General features: G+C 40.5%; 2 protein-coding genes across 2 annotated transcripts in view; one reads left to right on the forward strand and one right to left on the reverse strand.

The window, feature by feature from the left end:
• Positions 1–21,806, forward strand: part of LOC126380291 (inverted formin-2) — a 96,857-nt gene extending 75,051 nt beyond the window's left edge. Inside the window, exons 4-25 of the mRNA XM_050029599.1 lie at positions 6,426–6,534; positions 8,211–8,291; positions 9,111–9,270; positions 9,612–9,645; positions 13,075–13,213; positions 15,130–15,309; positions 15,530–15,644; positions 16,053–16,264; positions 16,407–16,511; positions 16,615–16,775; positions 16,869–17,057; positions 17,145–17,271; positions 17,357–17,509; positions 17,587–17,784; positions 17,952–18,074; positions 18,153–18,279; positions 18,378–18,503; positions 18,608–18,748; positions 18,828–18,975; positions 19,060–19,184; positions 19,263–19,370; positions 19,449–21,806. Coding sequence (XP_049885556.1) covers positions 6,433–6,534; positions 8,211–8,291; positions 9,111–9,270; positions 9,612–9,645; positions 13,075–13,213; positions 15,130–15,309; positions 15,530–15,644; positions 16,053–16,264; positions 16,407–16,511; positions 16,615–16,775; positions 16,869–17,057; positions 17,145–17,271; positions 17,357–17,509; positions 17,587–17,784; positions 17,952–18,074; positions 18,153–18,279; positions 18,378–18,503; positions 18,608–18,748; positions 18,828–18,975; positions 19,060–19,184; positions 19,263–19,370; positions 19,449–20,851 — 4,257 coding nt within the window. The 5' untranslated portion in view covers positions 6,426–6,432 and the 3' untranslated portion in view covers positions 20,852–21,806. The remainder of the gene's footprint in view (positions 1–6,425; positions 6,535–8,210; positions 8,292–9,110; positions 9,271–9,611; positions 9,646–13,074; positions 13,214–15,129; positions 15,310–15,529; positions 15,645–16,052; positions 16,265–16,406; positions 16,512–16,614; positions 16,776–16,868; positions 17,058–17,144; positions 17,272–17,356; positions 17,510–17,586; positions 17,785–17,951; positions 18,075–18,152; positions 18,280–18,377; positions 18,504–18,607; positions 18,749–18,827; positions 18,976–19,059; positions 19,185–19,262; positions 19,371–19,448) is intronic.
• LOC126380345 (uncharacterized) lies at positions 21,807–24,920 on the reverse strand. Its single transcript, XM_050029714.1, has 6 exons — positions 24,733–24,920; positions 23,746–24,247; positions 23,407–23,675; positions 23,114–23,328; positions 22,920–23,031; positions 21,807–22,639 (listed from the first exon to the last, which is right to left on the reverse strand). Exons 1-6 carry the CDS (start codon positions 24,808–24,810, stop codon positions 22,523–22,525), a joined length of 1,293 nt encoding a protein of 430 aa, XP_049885671.1. The 5' UTR covers positions 24,811–24,920; the 3' UTR covers positions 21,807–22,522.
• Between the last annotated feature and the right edge of the window lie 1,165 nt (positions 24,921–26,085).

Here is a 26,085-nt window from a genome sequence, read left to right on the forward strand (position 1 = left end):
TTTTACACAGACACTACACGTTGACGTTATCGTACACGTCTCGGTCTGACGCCATACGTTTGAGAGGAATAAAGTATGTCAAGTGGGGGGGGGGGGGGGTAACGATATATAATACTTACGTTCTTACAGCATAACAAAGGCATGCAAATTTGCTAGAGTACTAACAAGTCAGAAGAACAATTTTGTAAAATTTAAATAAATAAAACACCAACAAAATGATTATGGTTATATTATGGTCATGTCAACGGTTATCAAAAATCAATTAAAACTTAATTTTTTCCAAAATCCATTTCTACAATTATCTCTGGAATTAATTCATCGACAGTTTCTAAATGTCAAACCACCAAGATTATGTTTTTGTGTCCCCGGGATTTCATTGAAAACTAGTCTGAAAGGGTTTCTAACAGTCCGAGAGTTTGAACGTAAGTCAAGAGCTTTTGTAAAAATATTAAGATGTTTTTTTACAACACATGAGTTGTAAATATATAAGGCCGGTAGAGGCAGTAAACCAAGTTTTTTTTTTAAATATAGGCAATAGGCGCGCGTTTACAATCTCACCAGATGGTAAGTTTATGAATATGAATGCACGTCGCAGAGAATCATAAAACAACCTACAATTTCACTCGTCGTCTTGACTACATTAGGTCTTCATAAAAATATAAATACACAGGTAGGCACCTAATAGTGTTTCATATTTAGTTATCTATCGAATCGACTGAAAGTGCTGGATTGTCCACTTGAGTGCAGAGTGCATTGATTGGATTGTGATAAAACTTGTCCTATGACGAACACGAACGGGAATTTTAATGCGTACTTATATTGTTTCTACTTATATAATCCGTAGTGTTTTGGATGTTTTTGCTTTTTATTTATTTATTATAAACAATTGTAAAGTACATTTTTATATTTAGTACAGTACATCACAAACGTAAAAAGTTTTACCGTGCACTGCAGATTCGTCGATTATCACAGGTAACAGATTAACAATTATAACAGTAAAAAGACGAGGTACACATAGATATAGTATAACACGTACTTAATTATAATCGCACAATAAGGAAGAGACGAATTATCGCTATCAGCCCACTAGGATCGATTGGTTCTTTCAAATATCATCATCAACGTCCCCACTGCTGGGGCACGCCGGGCCTTCCCTATGGATGGATAGGGAGAACTGGCCTTAAACCACCACGCGGGCCCAGTGTCGATTGGTGGTTATTAACAACTGCTAATGTAGCCGGGACCAACGGCTTAACGTGCCTTCCGAAGCACGGAGGAGCTCAAGATGAAAACTTTTTTATTTTTAAATATAATCCTCTATAAAGATTTCAGATTTGAGGATTTGAGGAGCTCGGTGGCGCAGCGGTAAACGCGCTCGGTCTGCGATTGTTGAAGTTAAGCAACTTTCGCAAAGGCCGGTCATAGGATGGGTGTGACCTCAAAAAAATAATGTTTTCATCTCGAGCTCCTTCGTGCTTCGGAAGGCACGTTAAGCCGTTGGTCCCGGCTGCATTGGCAGTCGTTAATAACCATCAATCCGCACTGGGCCCGCGTGATAGTTTAAGGCCCGATCTCCCTATCCATGCATAGGGAAGGAACGTACACCAGCAGTGGGGACGTTTATGGGCTGATGATGATGATGAAAGATATCAGAAACCGATCCACAGTGGAGCAACATGGAGAACGTTCAGAACCCTCTGGCGAGACTGGGAGGTCCGTGTCCGATAGTGGGAGTACCTACTAAGGCGAAATAAGGAAATATCAAACGATAAAAAGTCGGAATAGATTACGCAGATTAGATCTACGACCCTATTATAACAATTTACCACGTGACTTAATGTATTAAATTACTCGTATATTATTTGTTGATTAGAATGTCTATTATTAGAATGCTTCACGCCCGGCCGCCTCGTTACGATCGTACTAACGAGTTTTGACATAAATATCAACAGTTCTGCTCCTGCGTCATATTTGTCGAGATATAAATTACAATATGGCTGAACGACCGATCGACACGCGAAACTCTTGTATAAGTAAGTAAGTATAAACAAAAAACACATATGTTATATCTATGGAGCTATTGATATGTATCAAGACTTTATTGACAGTAGGTGCTTGTTTTGTCTATTAGTAGAAAAGCTATGTAAATTGTGCATACATACTTAATTAACATTATTATAAACAGCCCACTGCTCGGCACTAGCTGCCCCTCAATCAACCGGAGGGCGGTAAAGTAGTCGTAGTGTGAATCTTGTGTTGCTGGTGGATAGAACAATGAAAGTGTCAACGCACATAGAACACAGATACCTACTAATTAGTATAGTAAGTCTCGGAATGTTATTTAAGTACCTACCTACCTTAGTCCAATTCCAATGTTGTTTAAACGACTATATTATGAAATTGATTGTTTCTCAGTAAGCGAATCAAATGTATTCTTTTGAGAAATAAAGTATCTTAAACCTTAAACCTTAAAATAAAAATAAATTGTAATTGTGATAAAAATATTCACAACTTGAGAGCGGAGACCTTAAATGCTATACGAAAGAAAGAGAATAACTGTCTACTTGAAAGTTTCAAAATCCAACAAGCTCTATTTCACATTGTTAGGTAAGTAAGTACTTCAAATTACTTGGCGTTTGACGAAGGTGTTTCCTAAATATCGGCTTTTATTTTTTTTAGTATCCTCCCTTCACGTATTGGAATTGAAGCGACATTAGATCACGCGCCTGCGCCGCGCAGCAGTAAGAGGCAGACAATGGTTTGTCAAAGTAAAGTCAAGGTGAGGACCTCTCGCCGCTGTTTGGGGCTCCGATGTTATCAATGGAGCCACTACTACTGCGCTTGCGACTCGAAAATTACTCATTATTGTCGTGATTTGTAGTATATTTGCCTCCGATGGCGTTCACCATTTGCCCGGACCCATTGATTCGGCAAGCTTCCCATTGGGTGCGCTGAAATAAGTGCTTGGGTTCCATGTTTTTTGTGCAAACTTATTTAAAAATTACATTTTCTATCCTACCAACAAAACGGTAAGTTAGTGTACTTAACTGATAACTGCAGGTACTTACCTACATCGGAAATTAGGTGGCATATTTATATAAATCTGATGGTATTAAATTCATTGTTAGATCAATTTATGCCGATAATAATTAATTAAAATATCATAAGTGTGTCTTCTTGGTTGTCTTGTCTGTCTTAGAAGCAGACACAACTCATATCTATGTCACTGTAACTTTCGCTTGCTGCCTATAGTAGGGCCTGTTCACCATACGAGGGCGGCCGCGGCCCTTCGTATGACATTCACGGTGATCCGCGAATCAGTTGCGCGGTCACGCCTGCGCCCGCGCCGCCTCGATCACTATCGACGCTTACACGAGCTTTATGCCGTGCGATGTGTTTTTAGTACTTACCTAATATAAATCTTTCTATCAGTATTAATGATGCTTTGCCGCGCTTACTGTAGCGTTGTTATACTTAATTACTTTTATCTATTGTAGATTTGCCGCATATGGCATTAAAGACTTGGCTAGACAAATAAGGTGCGCCGAGGGCTCTCACCCGGTACAAAATTTAACAACAGGCTTTTCAAATGAATATCAAATCTTTTGTACTTTCGCTTGGTATCGTGAAGGAAGGATTCTGTACGCGCCGTATATAGTGTGTTTAGAACAAATAGTTAAACAAATATCACCAGCAAACGCTTTATTCTTTTTTAATTTTTTTTTGAGGTGACTTATTGTAGATTTGCCGCGGATGGCATTAACTACTTGGCCGGAACAGCAAACACCATCAACCTCCTGTCAATGGATATTTTTATATTTGTGTTAGGAACATCTATTTAATTGAATAACTATTTCTTTTATTCCTGTTCAGCTACGAATCCTACGTAAAAACTAACTGCGCTCGTCTAGGTTTCTGAAAGATAATCAATATGTTAGTACCTAACTGTACAAAGTAATCGGATGACGAATAGATAACTGATGTAGTAGTTTTGATTGGTTCAGATCAACTCTTTGATAAATTGTGGCAGTGTTTGACTTGAATGCGTAACAACCTGAATATTGAGTGAATACTTCCTTTGCATGCAAATAGCAATAGCTACCTAATATCTACTCGTATTTGTACATATCTGATTTAGGACTCGATTTACTGCGCATGTGAGTTCAAAACAATGGGGACATCATCGAAATCACTTTGTAAGACTGTCCTTTGTTTGACCAGGACATTTCAGGCTGATTCACCCGATTGTCCGAGAAACTAAGATGATTCCGTGCTTCGGAAGATACGATAAGCCGTTGGTCCCTCACCTAACACCTCGACCCGCACTGGAGCACCGTGGTGAAGTATGCTCCAAACCCCTCGGGTTGATTGAAAGGAGGCATGAGCCCAGCAGTGGGACGTGTAGTAAGGCTACTTATCTACAATATAACATAACACAGCATCTCGTTTATGTGTTATATGGATATAATCGATAGGTGATAATTAAGAAGCAACACCTCGTATTAATCGTGTCTTCATTTACCGGTTGTAAATTCTGAATTTATAAATCATAAGTCAATTAAAAACCTGTCGCGGAGTCTGCGGGCATTTTGGGTATAAATATTTATAGGTTTAATATTATCATATTGTTTAGAATTTTATTTCGATTTTTGGGATAAATTGTGACTGCGAATAATAATTTTATGTACTTTTAGGTACATTTGTTGGACATACTTAGTTGTAAAAAGTTTTTTAACTTTACATACGTACATATCTCATAGACTCACGCCTATTTCCCACCGGGGTAAGTAAAGACTATGGAATTCCATTTTCTTCGATCTTGACACACTTCTCTTGTTTCCACCACATTCATCAATCGTTTCATACACACACCCCGGTTCATAGTAGATCGTACTAAACCTTTTTTAAGGATGTAAATAATGTGTTTTTCAACTTTGGTAAAGTAAAAAAAAAATAAGTAGCTTAGTATGAATTTATTTATAAGTACTGAAAAAAATACTAAGTATAAGTAGTTACCTACACTCTACTATGTTATATTTGTAGAACAGTCATTATATCAACCAATACAATATACATCAATGATATCAACTATCAACCAAGCGTCAAATATCATGTTTTTTAATCATCTCGGTTTACGAAATCCTCCGGTCCGGCCAGTTGGAATGATCAATGAGCGGTTGATTTTATCGATAACTTGACAAATCGATCGATCGCTGTGCGGTGCGCGCGCGCAGGTGCGCAAGCGACGACCACTCGTCCAGTCGCCCTCCGCCGCCCACACCCTCGAAAGGGCATAACACTCGGCGTCCCTGATGTTTTTTGCGAAAGCTATTTAATCAAATATACTTACCATGTTATATTATCATCTCGGACATGATAGACCATCTAATTGGGCGCCTGGAGTGGTTGCCATTTACCTCATTTGTGACTTTTGATTGAGTGATTATGTAGGGATCGACATCATCACTCCCCGATACCGACCCCGTCGGCGTAATCGACGACTCCCCTCATTCAGCGCTTATCGCTATCGACCCACTAGCGTCAATTAATTTTCTCAAATATTTTCCTCTCAGACGCCCTGAGCCGAGGTTCGTGCCCAACTGGGCACCCTCAGGCCTTTTGTCTTAAATTTTGTACCGGCTGAGAGCCCTCAACGCTCCCCATTTGTCCGGCCAAGCAGTTAATACCATTTGCGGCAAATCTACAATAAGTCACGTCAAAAAAATCATCATCAGTAACCTAACATTATCCATATATCTCTATCCAAAGCCAATTCTTTCAAATACAACAGGAGAGGTGGTTCGCTTTTTCTTTCGTTTGTTCCGTGGTAATATTGGTTGGTATTTCCCTTCCTTTCTTCCCTGTAGGTGTACATAGTATACAAGACACAGTGTAGCAAAATTGGTTTATAACAGTGTGGCACTTGGTGAGCTAGCATTCTTGGAATCCTAGTTCACTTCGTAAGGCGACCGTGTCGTAACCCACGAGGTTCCGAGAATTATTTTGCATAAGTAATCGAGATTTGCGTATAAGGCACTATACTTGTGTTATTATGTGTTCCTCGGGTCATAATCTCGATGTGTGATTTGATTTTGACCTATTTATGTGGCTAGCGACTCTACCTGGCTTCGCATGGATAAGCAGGTACGGTTTTATGAGCGTTCGCATTCTGAATTTTAAGTTTCGCGTACGATTCAAAAACGGTTCCTATTTGTAAAAGATACTCAAGAGTTTACAAGAACTTTTAGATGGTTAATCTTAGTAAAAAAGCCGGTAAAGTGCGAGTTCGACTCGAGTCTTCCTAAGGGAGATTTTGACTTTCCGTAGAAAAACTATTGTGACTACCGACATAGGTCGCAATCGCACGATTCGGTTATTTTATTATTACTAATACTTGAAATGACTAAAGGTCCACTTGTTCGCAGAGCCGGCATGGAGAGCCGCGTGGGTTTGGACTACATCGTGGAACATGCGGAGTACGCGGGGAAGCTCGCGGCCGCCCTTACATCGCCCGCCGCGCCCGTCAAGAAACAGGTAACCGCAAATCGCAATCTTCTTCGTCTTTCGAGCTGCTTCTCAGCTGACTCAGAGCGTATGAGAAAAAGAACGTGCGATGGAGTAATTTATTCTTCACTCACAACATGGCTACACAAAAAGCACCTTAACCTATTTCTTATTCAATTATTAAATAGGGAAAAATAAATGTTCATCCATTTTGGATGCGATCAAGGAACTTTTAAAAGATCATAGACATTGTTTTTGTCTATGTTTCTTGTTACGAACAGAACGTGTTCAGCGGCTTATTTCTCCGGACATCATGGAAAAACCAACATGGTTTTATGTGGTGGTGGCTGGACTAGCAGGATAAGACATAATATGACGATTATTGTGACGTATTACCAAAATCCCCACACTTATAGCCGCTGAGTTCTCTGGCCAAGTTGTAAATGCCATACGGGCAATTCTATAATATTTCAAGTCTAAAAAATTTAATAAAAAATGCTTCGTTGCAAAGCCGGTATACTTAAAATGATACGAATTTAGGTATAAAATCAAACGTTCAAGACTTAAGGGCCGTTTAGTCACGATTACGAACAACCATGCAAAAGATAACAACATTATGGCCAAACAGGTCCGGTGGCCGCTTGCCTTTTCGGATGGCGGAGGTCAATACTCCAGCTGGGTTCTGCTGCAGTCAATGCATTTCTTTTGTACTTAACTTTGTTTTGAATCGCAGAACGATTTGATTATCTTTTTCTGCCTCTGATACACCTATGACTCGCTTAAACAAAGACGACTCCTGGTTAGGTTATGATCAGACGCAAGTCGTGTTTATCATCTTATTCTTAATACTTTCACGAACACTGACCTCATTCATAATAGTAGTAACACTCGTTCTGTCCTTGAAAGTGTTAAGGGATAATTTACCTATGTTTACCTTCCTTGTTTGGACAGTTAAGACGACTCATTTCTTTATTTTTGTTTGACGTGACTTATTGTGCATTTGCCACAAATGGCATCAACTACTTGGCCGGTCGAAGAGAGCTGAGGGCTGTTATATTTTGACTTGCTGCTCCCAGAGGTTCACTAGCCAAACATCCTGGGTTTGAGCCAGGCAGTAAAGGTCAAAATATAGGCTATGATTCATGTGTATATTTTCTCTTTGATATGACTTGACAATTACTAGATTTGCCGCAAATGGCATTAACTTCTTGGCCGGACAAATGGGAAGCGCTGAAAGCTCTCACCCAATGCAACATTTAGGCCCTGCGCAGACGACAGACTATCCGTGACGCACTTTTTAGTCTGTGAAAATATAACCTATGCAATTATATGCAGTAACGCGCCGGACTTTTTGCGCGTCGTGTGCGTTACTGCATATAATTGCATAGGTTATATTTTCACAGACTAAAAAGTGCGTCACGGATAGTCTCTCGTCTGCGCAGGGCCTTAAGGCAACAGGCCTGAGGGTGCCCAATTGGGCGCGAACCGTGCTTCAGGGCGTCGTCTAAGAGCATTAATATTTGAAAGAATTAATCAAGTCTAGTGGGTCCATGGTGGGCCGGCGGGGTCGGTATCGGGGTTCTGTAGTGTCGTGGTGACCTAATTGGCCGACTGTATGGCTAGAATAGGGATCGTATATTACGTCCTTCGGGCGCCGATATTTCATGTGTATGTATGTTATGTGAGTTGTATGTGTTTTGTTGCAGGTGTTTGAGCTGCTGTCGGCGTTATGCGTGTACAATGCGGACGGTTACGCACGCGCAGTCGACACCCTCGACCGGTATAAGGTTCGATCGCATTTTATTCCGTAAATAATATAAGTACTTAACAACTTATTTTATCATTCATTCTGTCATTCATACTGCATACAAAACAATGTGTATCGCACCAAAAGATTTGCAACGCCAAATCTCATTTAACATTTTATTAAGCTGGCTTTTTTTTGGTTGGTTGAATATTCTTTTCAACTTTCCACTGCTCACGGTTGCCTGGAAGATAATTGTCTTTATATTACCGCTGTTGAGTAGATTATTAGTTACGTATGTAACTTGTGTCTTGTTATTTTATTTTGAATACTCAACATCACTCCTGTATCCCTGAAGTGATAAGCATTAGTACACTCACTCCTCGCCAACTATGTTTATTTTTATTTTTTTAAAGAACGCCTAGGGGCCCTGTGCCGAGGGTTTCTTGCAGCTTCTTTTCCCCGGCTATACAGGTTGTGAGAAGCTGCAGTAGTTTTAGGCGGATGACACGTTCGTTACGTAAAAATTGACGATTCAAAGTGTAACTATGTTACCTACTGAATAAAGATATTTTTGAATTTGAATTTGAATTAAGTCCCATTTAATAGAGATCGCGCCAGCCTATTGCCATCAACCGGACACAAATCTTGGAAACCAAGTGATATCAATTATCTATGATCCAAACATGAATTCAGATTCATCAAGTCGAATTTAGTGGTTTAAAGCCTGCGCAGGGATTCGAACCCGTGATGTGTAAGTCACGCGGTCTCCGAATAGGGCTATCACGAATTCCTGTATTCTATCTCTCTTGGTGCTCGTATCATCATCAGTAAATGTGATTGTGTTTGTATTTCCCTGCAGACCCTGAAAGGCGAGCGCTACCGCCTGAGCGTGGTGGTGTCGGAGCTGAAGACAGCTACCACCACGGACTACCAGACAGCGCTGGTGGCCTTCGTCAACTGCCTCATCATCTCTGCCCCCCGCCTGCCCGACCGCATACGAGTGCGCAACGAGTTTATCGGTAGGATATTGGACTTATTTTAGGGGCCAATGTGGTGCCGCCACCGACGGTGACGCCACCCACAAACTATATGCATGTGACAGGCCAATATCAGTCGGGCTATTTTTCCGCTTCAAAATGCAGTAAATGCTTGAAAGCATTGAGCTGTTGTTTCAGCTCAGTGCTTTGTCATTAGAAAAGTACTACCGACTTACTTCCATGATCCCTACTACCTATATAGGTATAGTGATTTAGCCTACAATGTCCTAAAACTACTCTGTGAAAGCTATATTGGGCACCGCATATTCCATTCGTTTTATGTGTTTGGAATCAATTGTCTAATATTTTGTCTTTTTCTACAGCTCTCGGTCTGCTGCCTACTCTGAACAACTTGAGGTGAGTAACTTTATTATTTCTAATACTATAACGGCATCCGTGGTCCAGTGGTTGAGCGTTGGGCTCAAGATCCGGAGGCCCCGGGTTCGAATCCAGGTGGGGATATATCACAAAAATCACTTTGTGATCCCTAGTTTGGTTAGGACATTACAGGCTGATCACCTGATTGTTTGAAAGTAAGATGATCCGTGCTTCGGAAGGCACGTTAAGCCGTTGGTCCCGGTTACTACTTACTGATGATGTAAGTATGTAGTCGTTACGTGAGCCTTGTCAGGGGCCTTTGACGGCTCAATAATAACCCCGACACCAGGATTGATGAGGTCGATATTCCACCTCACAACCCACACGATAAGAAGATTTCTAATACTATAATATATTGCCTATGAGTTCAACTTATTTTTGGTAAAATAGACGAAACTGTCGATCCAATCCCTCCTAAGAAGAAACTTAATGAAAGGAAGGTTCTTTTACGAAGGACGACCTTCTAACTCCAACCTTGAAGGTGCAACTAACGATCCTGTCACTAAGTACTTACCTACCGGCTGAGTGGGCGGCTACCAATCAAACTATAAATTTCATTACACATAAAAACCGCCGGCTCGAATCAATTTGTCCTTTATTCAAACCAAGTCACTTTTTTGCGCTCTTTTTGCCCGTTACGCTTCAGCGGGCAGCCATGGGTAATTCAATAACCGTATAATGTTGCACAAAAAACGCCATGTTGTTTTACTATCGATATTGTAAACATAGATCACTAATAATACTTATATACTTACAACGTCATATTAAATAAATAGGTAAGTACTTACTTTTTATAGGGACTGGAAACCGATATGTTTCAATACCTTTAGTAACGAAATCTTTTGGTTTTTGCAAGAGCTTTTTGCTTGGCTTTGAGTTTTATTCATTCGTTTTTAGAAGCTTACAACAAAAAACAGCATTTTAATAAATTACTGTTTACATATATACAACAATGAAGCGTTGAAGCTATTAGATGGAAGAGTAAAGTATTTATTATAAGTTCCGTCTGTCATGGTAAGTTGCTCTTGCGCATTGTATGGGTGTCAGTCCGAACTTCTATCCTAACGTGCAACCATACTTGTACATTAATCACGGGAACATTAATCATATCGATTTAATCATTGAAATCAACGTATGACGCAACGTTTGTACCTACGTCTGCCTCCCTCGACAATTGACAATGTGAATCATATCAAAACAGATAAACATAATCTTCGTAGAACTCGACAAAAATGGACAAAACACGCAGTTTAATAATTAAAGTGTGGAAGATAGCACGATTATACTTACTTATATATGTAAATATGTTTTAAATTTTAGTTTAAAAGTAATCTCATAAATGTGGACCGTGTTGTAAGCGATGCACTTACTTTAACAGAATGTGCAGGTAGGTACATCAGGATATTACCTAGTACATGCTAGTACTCAAGTGATCTGTAAGTTAACTGCTATTTTAATGTATTCAATACTTAGTAGGTATCCCCCGCGTGGTCGGATAAGGCTCCAAGGGATCAGGTGTTTTACTGATAATGTAACTTTATTCAAAGAGCCTAATGTCTTTTAAACACATCGTAGGTATATCTAGAGCAGGAAAACAAGTAAAAACGCATGCGTAGGCGCATGTGTCCGAGGGCGAGCCAAATATGGCAGCCGAGCCCCGATGTGAATAATCTCGTAGTAATAAAGACTCTTTCGTGAGTTTAACCGTTTTTTTACTCGCCCGAAATTATTGCTCATTTCGAAGGCCAGTGTCCGGCGAGTGAGTTCGTTACGAATGATCGGTCTTATCGAGATGCTAGCGACTGAAATTCCGAGTGTCTTGCCTATCTATTTAGATTGTCTAGTTGAGACACCTCACGTCATCGAACTTTTAATTCAAGGTCCTTACGATTGGATAGAACCACGCTTATATCTCGGATGTTTCTGCTTAGTTCATATTCAATCAAGGACTTTCCTCAAAAACCATATTGATGGCGCTGTAAAGATTTTCCTTCGTTTACCTAACCTTCTAATTTCATGGATAGCAGACATATGCATCTTTTTTTATGGGTATAAAATAATGACCCTTTTTATTACACCCAGAGACAATTACATCCTCCACCCATTATTATTTTGATTAAAATAAAGAGAAGCTGTGGCGTTCTAGATGTGATGGTTGAGTGGTGTGCTGGTAATTAAACGACCACATAAAGGAATATTTTAAAGTTTATTGTTTTCTTTTACTTATTCACACATTTTACACTTTTATTATTATTATTTTATAAATCACCATATATTTTTAGTATTGTTTTAGATAATTTTTTAACACAAGAAGATATTGATTATGCATCCATTTTTGATGCCAAGAAGGAAGTCAACTATTTGTCTATGACAATACCTTTTTAATAGTAACAAAACCATAGATATTTTTATATTTTGTTCGTGGTCCGAACAGAAGCAATATAGGTAGCAACATAATTCTATGTAAGTAGATAAGTACAATGTGATCCAAATATCAAGCAACAATTATATTTACTTATATTATACTTTAATGCTTCTGCCATTGTATTTCTGAATAATTATATACCCGAGTAATAAGAAAATAGATAATTATCACATCAAATCTCGACAGCGCCATCTATATTATTTTTGGGGAACGTGGCCTGGATAGTCCCTCGTTAGAAACAACATGCGATTTCATAATCCCTCCAGAACAATCATGATGATGATGAAATTACCGAGAAGCAAACACAACACCTACTGAAAACAAAGTTATAGGGAGTAAAGATATTTAGGAAAACAAACCTGAGTTTGGTCTGAGAAGGAAACTGATGAAGCTATACAGGGTGTTAGTGACGTCGTAACGAAAACTTTGAGGTATAATTCAGGCCATGATTCTGGGTTGATATCAAGTAGAAATTTCCGTCGCAAAAGTATGGATCGGAAAATATAAAAAAAAAACAAAAAAATTCATGATTTTTTGACAGGAAATTCCACTTGATATTAACTCAGAATCATGGTCTGAACCATCCCCCTCAGTATTCGTTACGGTGTCACTAACACCCATACCTACTTGTATGGCTACCGTATGTACTTGTATGGGGTGTAAGTGTCATCGTACCGAATACTGAGAGGGATGATTCATCTGATTATTCTGAGTTAATATCAAGTGGAATTTTCCATCGCAAATGTATAGAATTGAAAATAATTTTAAAAAACTGAAAAAAAAATCATGAATTTTGCGACGGAAAATTCCACTTGATATTGACCCAGAATCATGGTCTGAATCATCCCCCTGAGTATTCGTTACGATGTCACTAACACCCTGTATAACTTGCTTGTTAACAGCTTCGTGGCGTGAAGTTGGATAGATTACCGAGTGTTTTTATTTATTCTATGAGTTTATAATGTAATTTTTCCCTTCCCCAGGCATGACGCCGCCAGCCACCCGGACCTGGGCGTGCAGCTGGACGTGTTCGAGGAGCAGCGCGAGAGCGACGAGGCGCAGGGCCCCGGCGGCATCAACCTCAACTCACACCTCGACGTCTTCTACGCTATACTGAAACAGGTATGACCTTTATGAACGTCTTCATCCTTCTAGCATCATGCCAATTTTCACAGGGCCCGCTTAACCTGAAGATTTGACAGGTCCACTTTTAGTAGAAGCGACTACCAGTCTGATCTTTCAGCAAACAGACACCCTGGTCCAATTACCATACCTCCAATAACACCCACCTCGGGCCATTCTGTATGTGGACTTTCTCATCACGTTCCTTCGCCGTTTAAAAGTACGTGATATCAATTGCTATTCTAAACAAATATGACTATTTTATTACTAAAAAAGTAAAATGAAACCGTGGCCGTGGTTCAGAAATCACATGATACACAAGCACATGAATGATGTCTTAAATACTATTTCTTAAAAACATCATCAGGGGCATCTTGCAGTTCAATAATAATCCTGACACCAGGTTGCATGATGTCGGTATCGGCCATTGATCTCATACATAATCCACACAATAGAAAAAAAAACAATATAACTTGTCCAGGCCGTGGCATATTAGTGTACGCTATTAGCGTGCGTCTTGTCTAAAGATTGCAATATGGTCTAAACATTTAACATATCTAAGTACGTACTTAATACATACTGGGTGTTAGTGACATCGTAACGAATACTGAGGGGGTTGATTCAGACCATGATTCTGAGTTAAAATCAAGTGGAATTTTCCGTCGCAAAATTCATGATTTCTTTTTAGTTTTTTTAAAATATTTTAAATTCTATACTTTTGCGATGGAAAATTCCACTTGATATTAACTCAGAATAATCAGATGAATCATCCCTCTCAGTATTCGTTACGATGACACTTACACCCCGTACAAGTACATACGGTAGCCATATAAGTAGGTATGGGTGTTAGTGACACCGTAACAAATACTGAGGGGGATGGTTCAGACCATGATTCTGAGTTGATATCAAGTGGAATTTCGTGTCAAAAAATTCATGAAAATTTTTCTTTTCTTTTTAATTATTTTCCAATCCATACTTTTGCGACGGAAATTTCTACTTAACATCAACTCGGAATCATGGCCTGAACCACCCCTCAAAGTTTTCGTTACGATGTCACTAACACCCTGTATATCCGGTAACACCCGAAAACAGAATGCCCTGGTGATAATCCGCTGTCAATGTTGCTGTTACAACATCGGCAGAAATATTAATGTAGAAATATTTAACTGATCATAACGAACACAATACACTTAAGTACTTAAACTAGAAAAATATGGGTGTATTCCACGTGGGCGATCTGCATCCTAATAAAGGCTTTAATAACCAGAATTAACCATGTACAGAATCTAGGAACAAAGTAGAAAGTGGATAATGTTATCCACTTGTTGTTGCTAGTAGTAGCCAAAAACAACGACTTGTTTACGGATATAAAAGAGGATGGGCAAATTTATATGGAAGCTAGTGATGATGATGTGATCCAGCCGGTTTCGGTTTCGGCGACTGTTTCAACTCTGACGATCATGTGCTCAGTGGTTCACTAACAGCAACTCTTATAATGACAATATATTTTATAATATGCAAGGTCTCATTATACAGAAAGTCTTAGTTAGGTACTATGACAGATATTTTTGAATTTTGAATTCAATCGCTGTCTATACCTTCTTAAAGTCGTAACGCCGACAGTCTATTTAAAATACAAACTCCATTGTTTTACTATTGTGTCTGGAAACCTCGGCTTTACTAGGTAAAGACAGGTAAAATACAGATTTCAACATTTTTTCTATTCACACCAACATGGACCTATGATGTCACATGGCTGTGAAATGTGTTTTTGTAGGTTAGTATAAGACTTAATCTGCGGGCTTTCCTCTCGGGTTGAAAGGTCAGATAAGCTGTCTCTGTTAGCGGACCCTGTCAAAATGGGATAGCGGAAGGAAGTTAATAATCGACAATGTTAATAAATGTAACTATCATAGGTAGCGGATACTCCTCAAGAGATCCCGTTCTTGAGCATCCTGCAGCACCTATTGCGCATCGACCCAAAGGAGCCGGTGAGCGACATCGTGTGGGACACGGCAGAGACACTGGTCCACCGAGCCACTTTGTTGGAGACCAGGGAAGATGCCGCCAAGCTGCTGCGGGCGCCCAGTGTCCAGGTAAATACATCAAAAATAGAAGTTGATGAAGAAACCATATGGTATTTAGGCTCATGGACAAAAAGGTATTCTCTTGTTACATAATCTAATCCTAAAAGTGCAGTCTACTAGTACCTACTGTCTCCGGATCAGCACGCTTAACCCATTGCAATAGGTATTACAGGTTCCAGTTTGTGAGCTCTACTGTGAGTTGAAAGACACGAAATTAATATTCTTTCAGGCTAAAGTGGGTTGCACGTGTCAGCACAGGGACCAATCGAGTGCGGGCAGGAAGCAGAGCCTGCAGCGGGCACTGTCCCCGCCACCACCACCGCCTGCACCTGTGCCACCAGCTGGTAATCCATCGTCTACAACATTTTTATTAAAGAAGCTAGTTTTTGTTACCGCGCATTTTGATAGGGTACTTGAAGTACAATCTGTAAAGACATTGTCGCGATCAGAGATTGGAAGGATGACCACTTAGTGGCATTTGTTTTGAGTCCATCTATTATTTACTTTAGTTAGCAGCAATTGCCTCCAAAAATTGGAGCTTAGCTCATGATGGTTTAGTTTTAGCTGGGTTCAACAACAATTTGACATTAGGGCATCATTATGTATTTTTTTTTTCGATGTGACTTATCTTTGATTTGCCGCATATGGCATTAACTACTTGGCCGGATAAATTGGGAATGCTGAGAGAGCTCTGATTTAGGCTAAACATAAACATGTGGTATAAAGTGTTTTGAATTCAGATCTTGTTACAGTCATCCCGCCTCCGCCTGCGCCGATGATCCCACCACCGCCGCGCGGGCCGCCGCCCCCACCGCCGCCCGCGCTGCCGCCCCCTCCCCCTTCGGCGCCCTGCCCCACGTCACCCCCCGTGCCGGTCATCGACGTCAAACTACCGCAACAAGAGACCCCCATCCCAAAGACCAAGATGAAGACCATCAATTGGAACAAAATACCTAATAACAAAGTGGGTTTTTAGTTCTTTACCCTTTGTAATCTACACTCATTACGATTAACTAATCGCTAGTGATGTTATTAGAAAAAAATAAAAATATGTTTGATTTGTCGAAATAGGTACTAACCTATTAAGAACGTTTGTACTTTTTCAGGTGATCGGCAGGAATAACATCTGGTCACTAGTGGCTTCAAGTCACAAACATTCGCCGAAAACTGAGTTGGACTGGTCTGAGATTGAGGGGCTGTTTTGTCAGCAGGTATGGATTTAAGTGGAAACCATAACCATACACAAGTAAATAATCGTGCAAGACTCGTCATTAATAGGTACTTATAGTAATACAACTATTTTGTCACCTACAGATTCAACCAACGGGTTCTGCAGGGTCGTCTCCGCGGCTTGGCAGAAGTCCCATCTGCGATACATCCGGTGAAAGGAAGACGAGGAAGGAATCTTCAGAAATTACACTTCTAGATGGAAAGAGGAGTTTGAATGTCAATATCTTCTTGAAACAATTTAGGAGGTACTTATAGGAACAATTTTAAGTTGGACATGAGAGTCATACTCATTGTACCTTTATACAATTACTATTCTTGTTACTCCATAATTATTTCAGTTCCAATGAGGATATAATCCAGCTTATTAGAGAGGGTGCTCACGACGACATTGGTGCTGAGAAGCTGCGAGGTTTGCTGAAGATATTGCCAGAAATTGACGAGTGTGAAATGCTGAAGGCTTTCACGGGTGACGTCACAAAGCTGGGAAATGCTGAAAAATTTTTGCTGCAATTGATACAGCTACCTAAGTGAGTAAAAGACCTTATACGACATTTATCAGATTTAATGTTCTTAAAATTAGTATTGTATAATTTAACCTATGGATGTGTTTTTAGCTACAAATTGCGTATAGAATGTATGCTATTGAAAGAGGAGTGGGCTTCAACTGCTGGTTATTTGGAAAGTGCCATAAACGCCATACTAGTGGCTGGTGATGATCTGATGTCTTCTAGAGCTATACAGGTATGATTATTTTTTTAAATGAAGAAATTATTCCATGTTTAGGCAGATTGGGTAACTAACCATTACATAATTCTACCCATTTCAGGAGGTCCTGTACCTGACGCTCATAGCAGGCAACTTCCTAAACGCGGGAGGGTACGCAGGAGGCGCAGCGGGAGTCAAACTGTCTTCCCTGCAGAAACTGTCTGACATCCGAGCCAATAAACCTGGAGTCACGCTTGTACACTATGTAGCTATGGTAAGAACAACTAACATTTAAGGTAATACGAGTCTAAAAAAAGTTGATTAATTTTAATTGGTATATCATTTTTATAGCAAGCTGAACGTAAGAACAAAGAACTGATCCATTTCGCTGATGATACGAGGGTGCTGGAAGAAGCAGCGAAAGCTAGTGTTGAACAAATTCATAATGAGATCAAGACTTTAGATAATAGGATTACGCAGCTCAAGCGAGAGATCCAACTCCCGACGACACAGCCGGATATCAAAGTGCAAATGGGAGACTTCCTACAGGTAATAAAAGGTTCATTCTACGTTTGTAACACATGCCTGGGGAAGGTACACAAATTGCCAGACACGCGGTGTTCAGCGTACGTATTTGACTTAAAATGAAACAGTCTATTCAAATAATAACTTTTTGAATATCATACAGAATAATGTAATAATGATGTTTATAACAGGTGGCTGAACAAGAAGTATCAGCACTGAACAAAGATATGGAAGAAGTAGAAAGCCTGCGTAAACAACTATCCGATTTCTTCTGTGAAGACCCTGTGTCTTTCAAACTGGAAGAGTGTTTCAAGGTAAGCATTCGGCACTTGAACGCTATTCGTTACAGACATTGACAAAGCAGGTTTTTACAAGGCAATTGTGTTTTGTAGATTTTCGTATCATTCTGCGCGAAGTTCCGTCAAGCCGTCAGTGACAACGAGAGGCGACGAGCGAACGAGGAGCAAGCTGCCGCTAGGAGACGGGCCAGAGATGCTGCTGCAGCTAAAACTAGGACTGGTAATGTCGTCCCTTCTTTTCTTTCGACTTTTGTATTGTTGATTGTAGCGTCTTCTCTCGTGTCTTTTACTAACGGGGTATGTACATCATGGTAATAGGTGGCAGTGTCTGCAGCACGCCAGTGTCGGAGTGCGAGTCTCTAATGGAGTCTCTCCTCCTGGACATCAAGAACGGGCTCGGTCGTCGATCTCTGCGACGTCCTCATGACCCCTCACCATCGCCTGGTAATTTTCTTCTACTCTTTAGTGCATTATAAATGAAAAAAAAAACTATGTCGGTTACTTTTTGTGCATAATTTATCAATTCTAATTTAATTTAATTGCAACAGATGTGACTCCAACTGGCAGCCTGCGTAGACGCAGCCGGGCTAGTCCAGGTGAAGGTGACGAAGAAGGTTTGTTAGAGTTTCTACGTCACTCGTCACCTGCTGCTAATGATCTGCGCGAGCGCAGTGCTTGGGGCAGCTTGGGTAAGTCTGACGAGCAGGGGGATGTTATTTTTAGGTAATACAGTAAGATAAGTAAGATACGTTGAATGTATTCTTGTAGATCGTTCATGGTCCCGCCGTGCCCCGGTACGTGCTCGTCTTGAGATTCCTGATCGTGAACGAGAGAGAGAACGCGATAGGGAGCGCCCCGCATCACCCCGTGCCCCGCCCTCCCCTGCACCTCAACCCGAAGCGCCCGCAAAACCGAAGTACGTTTTACAGCAACAACTTGTATTTTTACAAAGGTTTACTTGCTTACCTATTGAATACCCAAAAACAATGTCAAATTACAGAGAGTGGCGCCAAAAAATCGAATCATGGCTTCTTGCAAACAGCCAAGAGGAGAAACGAGATGCCGAATTACGCGAACGAGCAAGACGACTACAGGCGAACAGGCGGTCCTTGGAAAACGACTCCGGTATGTGATGCTATCTAAGATTTTTATTAAGGATTTTCATTGGGGTTTGGATATCATTCTTATCGTTAACCGTTTCAGAGAGCGAACGAAGCACAACACTGGACACTCTGCCAGAAGGCAGAGCGGAATGGAGGCCTGCTGTGCTACCTGATAGTGACGTGGTGAAAGCGATCGAGGCTGTAGAAGGTAGTTTATTACATTCCGTAGTCTCTATTTTATATTATAAAACATATAAATGCTACATAAGCTATGTTATTTTCCCAGATGTTCAACCACAAACAAGGGACAACAGGGTTCCATGGCGGAAGACTGAGGAAAATGAAGAAATGAGGCGACTCAGGAGACAACGTTCTCGCCAGCAAATAGAGTCACCCCAACCACTAGTTTCTATTACTGAAGAAGAAAAGCGAAAATTACCAGATATTAAGGTAACTAACGATAAAGGAACCAAGACCGATCGGGTAGAAATTGACTCGGACAACATCGAAACACCACCTGTGCAAAGAAAAATGTTCAATCCGCCGCCAGAGAGGGAGCCCTGTAGGAAGTTCCAGCCGTCTTTAACTAAAGTCAATACAAACGAGAAAGCGGCTGCTGAAATGAGGGACTTGTGTCAAGAGATTTTAGGTGACGGTCAGTTTGACAGGTTTTCAGCTGCACGAAGAACCAGAAGGTATAAAAGAAACACAGATTCCAGCTCTCCGGAAGAAGAAAAGAAACCTGAAAGTCCCACAGAGTTGGTTGCGGAGACACAAGTGATTAGACCATCGAAACTGGAAATTCAGACGTCATATCAAGTGGAAACGCCACAAGAAGTAGCAAAGCCAATTGACGTGGTGGTTAAGGATGAAAAAGAACATAGACTTAAACGGTGGCAGGATAGACTCAAGAGCCAAAGCAGTACAGAAAAAACACCAACCAAAGAAACTAAACATCCTTACTCGCGGATGAGGCGGCAAACGTCCATCAACCAGGAGGATGTCCAAAAAGCTATAAGAGAGCTAAAATCTCCGACAGAAACTCCTACCGGAGTTTGGTCAAGGGCCGCGTATAGAAAATCTATGACTGCTAAACCAGAAAAGGCTCCAACGATCGAGAGAACAACATCACCAAGAATACCCAAAGTGAAAAGCGAGCATGAACTCAACGACGAAGGGTTCGAAGAAACGCAAAGTTTGAATTCGGAGAGCGCGTCTCAGGGCGCTTCATCTGGCTGCAATGTGGATTGTGACTCCCCGGTACCTAAAGTAACGAAATCCCCAGATGTCCCAAAGAAAATTTCTACCAAAGAGACTAGAACGCCGCCACGGACGCCGTTAGATCCAAAGCGTAGTGCCCCGAAGCGCGCCAGCTCCTTAAGAGTGGAACGTTCAACGTCGCGTACCTCGCTGCGGAGCTCTCGAAGCTCATTGAACAGTTCTGCTTCCGTAGCGACCGTGAAGCGTGCTCCACCGGCACCCGTGAAGCCTGCTCCCAAGCCGGTCCCGAAGCCGGTGTCGAGAATGCCAGCCTCCAGGTCCTCGTCCAGCGGTAGCTCGGTGGGCGCAGCGAGGCCCCCCGTTCGTAGCGTGAACCGGACCTCCGGCTTTATGCGGCCCACCCAGGCTTCTAAGGGCCGCGGCACCGTGGCCCCCACACCACCGACGCTCAGGGCTAGCGCCAAGTAACTGACACTACCAAATCACGGATTTCCCTCTCGATTTAAAATATATTTACACAGACATCCTGGATTATATTCCAATATGGCCAGACTTTGTAGCTAGTATTAATCATAATGGAAATAATTATTGTCTTTAGCTAAATAAGCAGAAATTATTGGAATCTTCAGATAACTCAGGCGCAAGAATCTCAACGAAAATCTGAAGCTTTCAATGACTGATTATTTTTAAATTATACATTTAAGTTTTAATATTATGTTTAAAGATCTGTATTATGTTGAAGCATCAAGAGTCATTGCTGCACCAGGATAATGGTCCCGTACGTAATGTATTACGACTTTCAGTAAGGGTAGGCCCTACTTTCTAAAATATTAATCTTATTCTTCGAATTAATTAATGTGCCACGACTAAGTACGGGTATTTTCAACCTAATTTAAATTACCATTTTATTAAGGACATGATCTGGACACAATCCGGCTAAGAGTGCGTCTCTTCGCATAGTTCCGCGCCCAGGTGAAAATGAAAACTAAGTATATTAAATTCTTTTGGGCGTCGACGGAATAAATAATTTAAGTATTCACTATTGCAAAGCCAGTGAATTAGAAAGTATTTTTTTACTTTTTTTATGAAATATCCCAATGTTTTAGTTTAAGTTCTGGCAGTGCAGTGTTGTTGTCACACGCCCGGAGCTGGTGTCTGCGAGTAATATTGGACATGCACTCCATACCTGCAGATTATTTTAACAAGACGTAGCAAAATGATCTGATTTATATACGTAAATAGTCGATAATATATCTTGTAGATCTTGATCAAAGGTTTATATGTCACAAAAGCGATTTATACGCTCCATAATTATAATATTATATAAAGAAATTAATTACTTGTAAGAAACTTAACACCAATGTTTTATTTTATGTGTTTATTACTAAACGAAACACAATAAATTTACATCTACAAATTATGATACTTACTTTTATTACTTATTCGAAACAAAATAAAACAAAAGACTAATAATGTGCCTACTTAAACTTAGTACAAGTCCGATCCTTTATCTCATTGATGTATAATATGTTACTATAGCTTCATCTTCTTGAATCTAGTTCAAGACACGTCTTTTCGAATCAGCATGTTAGTTTCTTTAGTAGGTACCAACTAATGTACTTACCAACTCTTTGCAAGAGATATTTCCCTCTTTCCAATATGCCTCACATAGTTACCTACTTAACAAGTGCCATCGTAATAAAGCTTTTGTTTCTTCAATTCACTCCAGGTACTGATTAATTCTATAAATTGGCAGGTGCCACATTTACCACATCTGCCCTATAATAACTAATACAAGAATTACAAGCTAGTCAACCGTTTTAGGAAACTATTAAAACAATGCGAGCCATCGAGTTCCTTACCTTGCCTTTAAAATTCATAATATAACTAATTTAAAATACTTACTTAACTTAATCTAGTTGGTAGGTACTTCATTTTTCCTAGCTCTATGGTCAAGTTATTGGTCGAGTTGTCATAGCATAGACCACGGTCGACTTAAAAAAACCTTTGTATACCAAAATACACCCTGTTTTGTTGAGTTATGTAAACGATATGTATCTAAAATCTAAGCATGTTGAAGACATCTCATTTCGGATACATAAAAGGATAATATAATAAATATACAGAGATATAATAATCTTATAAGACTCCTGCCTCAACGAGCTCTTGCACCAGATCAGTCATCTTCTTCCTGCACTCCGCATTTGCTGTCCACACAGGTTTGACGCTGTCGTGAGACGGCGCCGAGCCAACCTCCTACAAGTAACGTGACAACTTGCTAATCAATCAAACATCAACAAAGATAAATCCAGGAACCAATGATATTAGGGTTTATTCAAATGAAGAAAGGCACAGCGCGTACCAAACTGGTTATGTTTTCGTACGCATCGATGTAAACTTAATTTGAAAAATATTGAAACATAATATCGGTCTACTTACATTATAATTTGTTTTACCAAAAACGCGCCCACCAATACCATTAAAACAAAATACTTAAGTTCCAGTAAGCTGAATTGTATAAAAAGTAAAAACTCACCTTCTCCTGATAAAGGTTAGGGGCCTCAGCACTGTCGCAGGTCATGATGGGGTACATATCCAGGGCGATGCCCAGACCGAAGCGGCTGCTGCGCTTGAACTCTTCCTGAAGCCTGCACAAGGTATTGACTATAGTTCCTATTAATCAATATAACATATACAACGAACTAGCTCAATTAGCGTAGCGTAACTTACAATTCGTACAGCGCATCCCTGTTCAAGGTGGTATTGAAGATGGAATCATCCTCGCTCATCTCCACCACCCTTCTGTGCAGCTCATCTGTGTAGTACTCCAGCAAGGAAGTCAGATGGTCGGTGCGTTGCTGACGGTCCAGGCACAAGTATATCAGGTACACCAAGTCCAGCGCGGGTGACGCGTAACGAACCAACTGGAAATCCACGATGAACATCTAAAATAGGAAAAGGAGGTGATTACTAACATTGATTACCTAAGATTCTTTGAGAAGTTGACAATTAATCTCACTTGCCTCTGCAATTTCTCCATCAACATATCTGAATAACAGATTATTGGTCCAGCAGTCACCGTGCGTAATCACCGCTAAAGGTTCCTTAGGCGTGACTAGCTCTACCATGGTCTGGAAGAACGATTCTTCTTCACAGAAGTTTCGAAGTTTTCCAACGTACAACTCCTTGTCCTCACAACCTTCCAGCTCTTTCTCCACCATAGCGATGGCGTTACGACCTGCCTCGCGGTAATAGCTCCTGTAGTACTCCTGGTTTTCAGCTACAAAGAACACTGAAAAATGGTAAAGTAGTCAAGTGGATAATAAAATTAGCCAATAGTATAAAATATGTTTATATCTTACCTTCAGAAATGCCATCTTGGATGTTCAACAACTCGTAAAACCCTTCAGGGTTGTCGCACTTCATTGCTAACGACAGAGCATGGAACTGCGATAGCTGTTTCAGTACAAAGTAACATTGCTCAATACTCAGTCCTTGTTTACGATCCGGCATCGTGAATCCCAATTGCTTCAGATCTTTCAGGATTACTAGGTCATTTTGGGCCAAATAACATTTTGGTATAGCTTTAAATGGAGTTTTTACACTCTCCCATTGCGCTTGAAAGTTAAAAAGAGCTGGCCAAATTTTATTATAGAACGCCACTTCGTTACAGAACAACTCGTCGCTTTTAAAGGCCTCCCTGCGTAAAATGCTCTCTGGCAGACACTTGTAGATCACGGAACCTTCCCAGGGTTCATCTTTCTCGCTCGAGCCATCTGGCTCTACATGTTTACGAATGCCTTTCAGAGTAATCCGGTACACCATCGAGGTGTAGTTATCACCTCTTTTAGATCCCGGCGCACCCTGTAAACGAACAAAGTTAGACAATAATGGATAAGGTTCAATAAGTATGATCCGGAAATGTACAATTCATTCTTCACTGTCAGTTCAGACTGCAGTACGAATAGAGTCAGTGAGGTAACAAGTACCTGATAGAGGGGACAAATAATATCAATCGAGCCGCCTGACCTTGAGGTCAGATCCACCAGGGGTCCCTACGGAAAGGGGACATGTATGTAGGTACCTATATTATAATACGTACTTACAAGAACTTGGAATATATAAATAGAGAATTAGACATCAACAAACTTAAGACTACTTACATTATTATTCGAAGAAAGTTACGTCGCTAGCAATATCTTACTATCGCATTGAGTCGTGCGTAGACATAGATTTTATTAATTGAATCAAATTATTTACTAATTAGCAGTTTACAAAGGTCGCTGTTGCATACATTTTATCAAACTCCTCCATCCTTCTAAAAAATATTAAACAAAACCTTCTCGTACCTCAAAATCAAGTATCACCACATCTGGATAATCTTCACCAAGGAGGTTTTGCAGGAATTCAACGGTGAGGTCTGCCATCGGGCAGTTAGAGCAAAACGGTGCTGGTGGAAACTAGGGTCCTGAACTGAAAGTACCTGATGGTCCCGACTCCAGAGCGATCAACTGCTGCAGCCGATAGATCGGAACAAAGTGCGCGAACCAGAGATCGATCCCGCTTATTGGTGAGTCTGGGTGACCATAATGCTGGGAAAATGGAGATCATAATAAATTTTCAAAACTATATTTATTAAGTAGGTACAAAAAGCAGTCTGTTGACATTTTGGCATGTAAGTACAATGTACCTACTTACTTGATCAAGTTTACAGATTCCATTGCGAACTAAATTGTCCAAAGAGAGGTATAGCCAAATAAGTACATTTTCATAAAATTACATTTTCTGGTAGGGACATATTATTAGATGCCAGATATATTTATTAATAAACACAAATGTAAACTAATTATACGCCTCAAGCACATGGAAGTCCTCCTTCCATTATCTTCTGTAGGTATTGCTTTTTTATATAAATCTGTGCAAGAAGGATGGTGAGCCTACCGGAGGGACGTGTGATTGAATTGCTACGGTGCCGGGGTCGCCGCCTGATTGGATAATGCGCCCACGCAGGGAGCTCAGCAAATAACCGTATTATGCTAGATTGTCCTTCCCACTTGCGCAACGCGTTCCCGGAGGAACCGAAATAGTGGATGCGGCTAAAATGATAAACGTGAACAATAATACTTTTTACGCCGTAAAATACCAACGATAAGGGAGGCTTTGACTTTGCTGTTGAAAGACTATTATCTCGATACACCGACATAGGTCATAAAACATAATAATTATATTGTTTTTATGATGAACCACCTAATTTACGATTAAGTACCTACCTCGGATTTTTCCTTTCTCATAAGTCAAAAGGAAAAACTTTAAATACTTACGTAGTTTTTTTCGGCGTGACTTCATTGTTGATTTGCGCAAGTAGCATTAACTACTTGGCCGGTTTAATGGGGAGCTCTCCTGAGGGTTCTCACCCAGTACAAAAAATTAAGACAACAGACCTGAGGGTGCGCAGTTGTTTAAAATAAAATTGAAAGAAACTACCCCTAGTCGATCGACAGTGCTAAGCGCCGATTGAGGGAAATCGTTGACCACGCCGGCGGGGTATCTATCGGGGTCCTGAAGTGTTTGTTGTCGCGAGCTGATTGACCGCCGAGTAATCGAGTCGTCAGGTGCATAAATATTAATTTTCAATAGGTACCTTCCGTATACGGGCTGTATTCAGAAGCCGGTACTACCAGGGGATTTGACTGCAATGAGAC

The sequence above is a fragment of the Pectinophora gossypiella genome, chromosome Z, assembly GCF_024362695.1.
Source record: "Pectinophora gossypiella chromosome Z, ilPecGoss1.1, whole genome shotgun sequence".
Lineage (NCBI taxonomy): Eukaryota > Metazoa > Arthropoda > Insecta > Lepidoptera > Gelechiidae > Pectinophora > Pectinophora gossypiella.

What these genes read in the sequence shown, in the direction of transcription:
- LOC126380345 (XM_050029714.1), bottom strand. Translation starts at nt 24,810, where the DNA reads ATGGCAGACCTCACCGTTGAATTCCTGCAAAACCTCCTTGGTGAAGAT. An exon ending in CCAAGATGGCATTTCTGAAG is followed by an intron (nt 23,676 to 23,745) that starts GTAAGATATAAA and finishes ACCATTTTTCAG; the next exon opens with TGTTCTTTGTAGCTGAAAAC. An exon ending in CTAACCTTTATCAGGAGAAG is followed by an intron (nt 22,640 to 22,919) that starts GTGAGTTTTTAC and finishes CGTTACTTGTAG; the next exon opens with GAGGTTGGCTCGGCGCCGTC.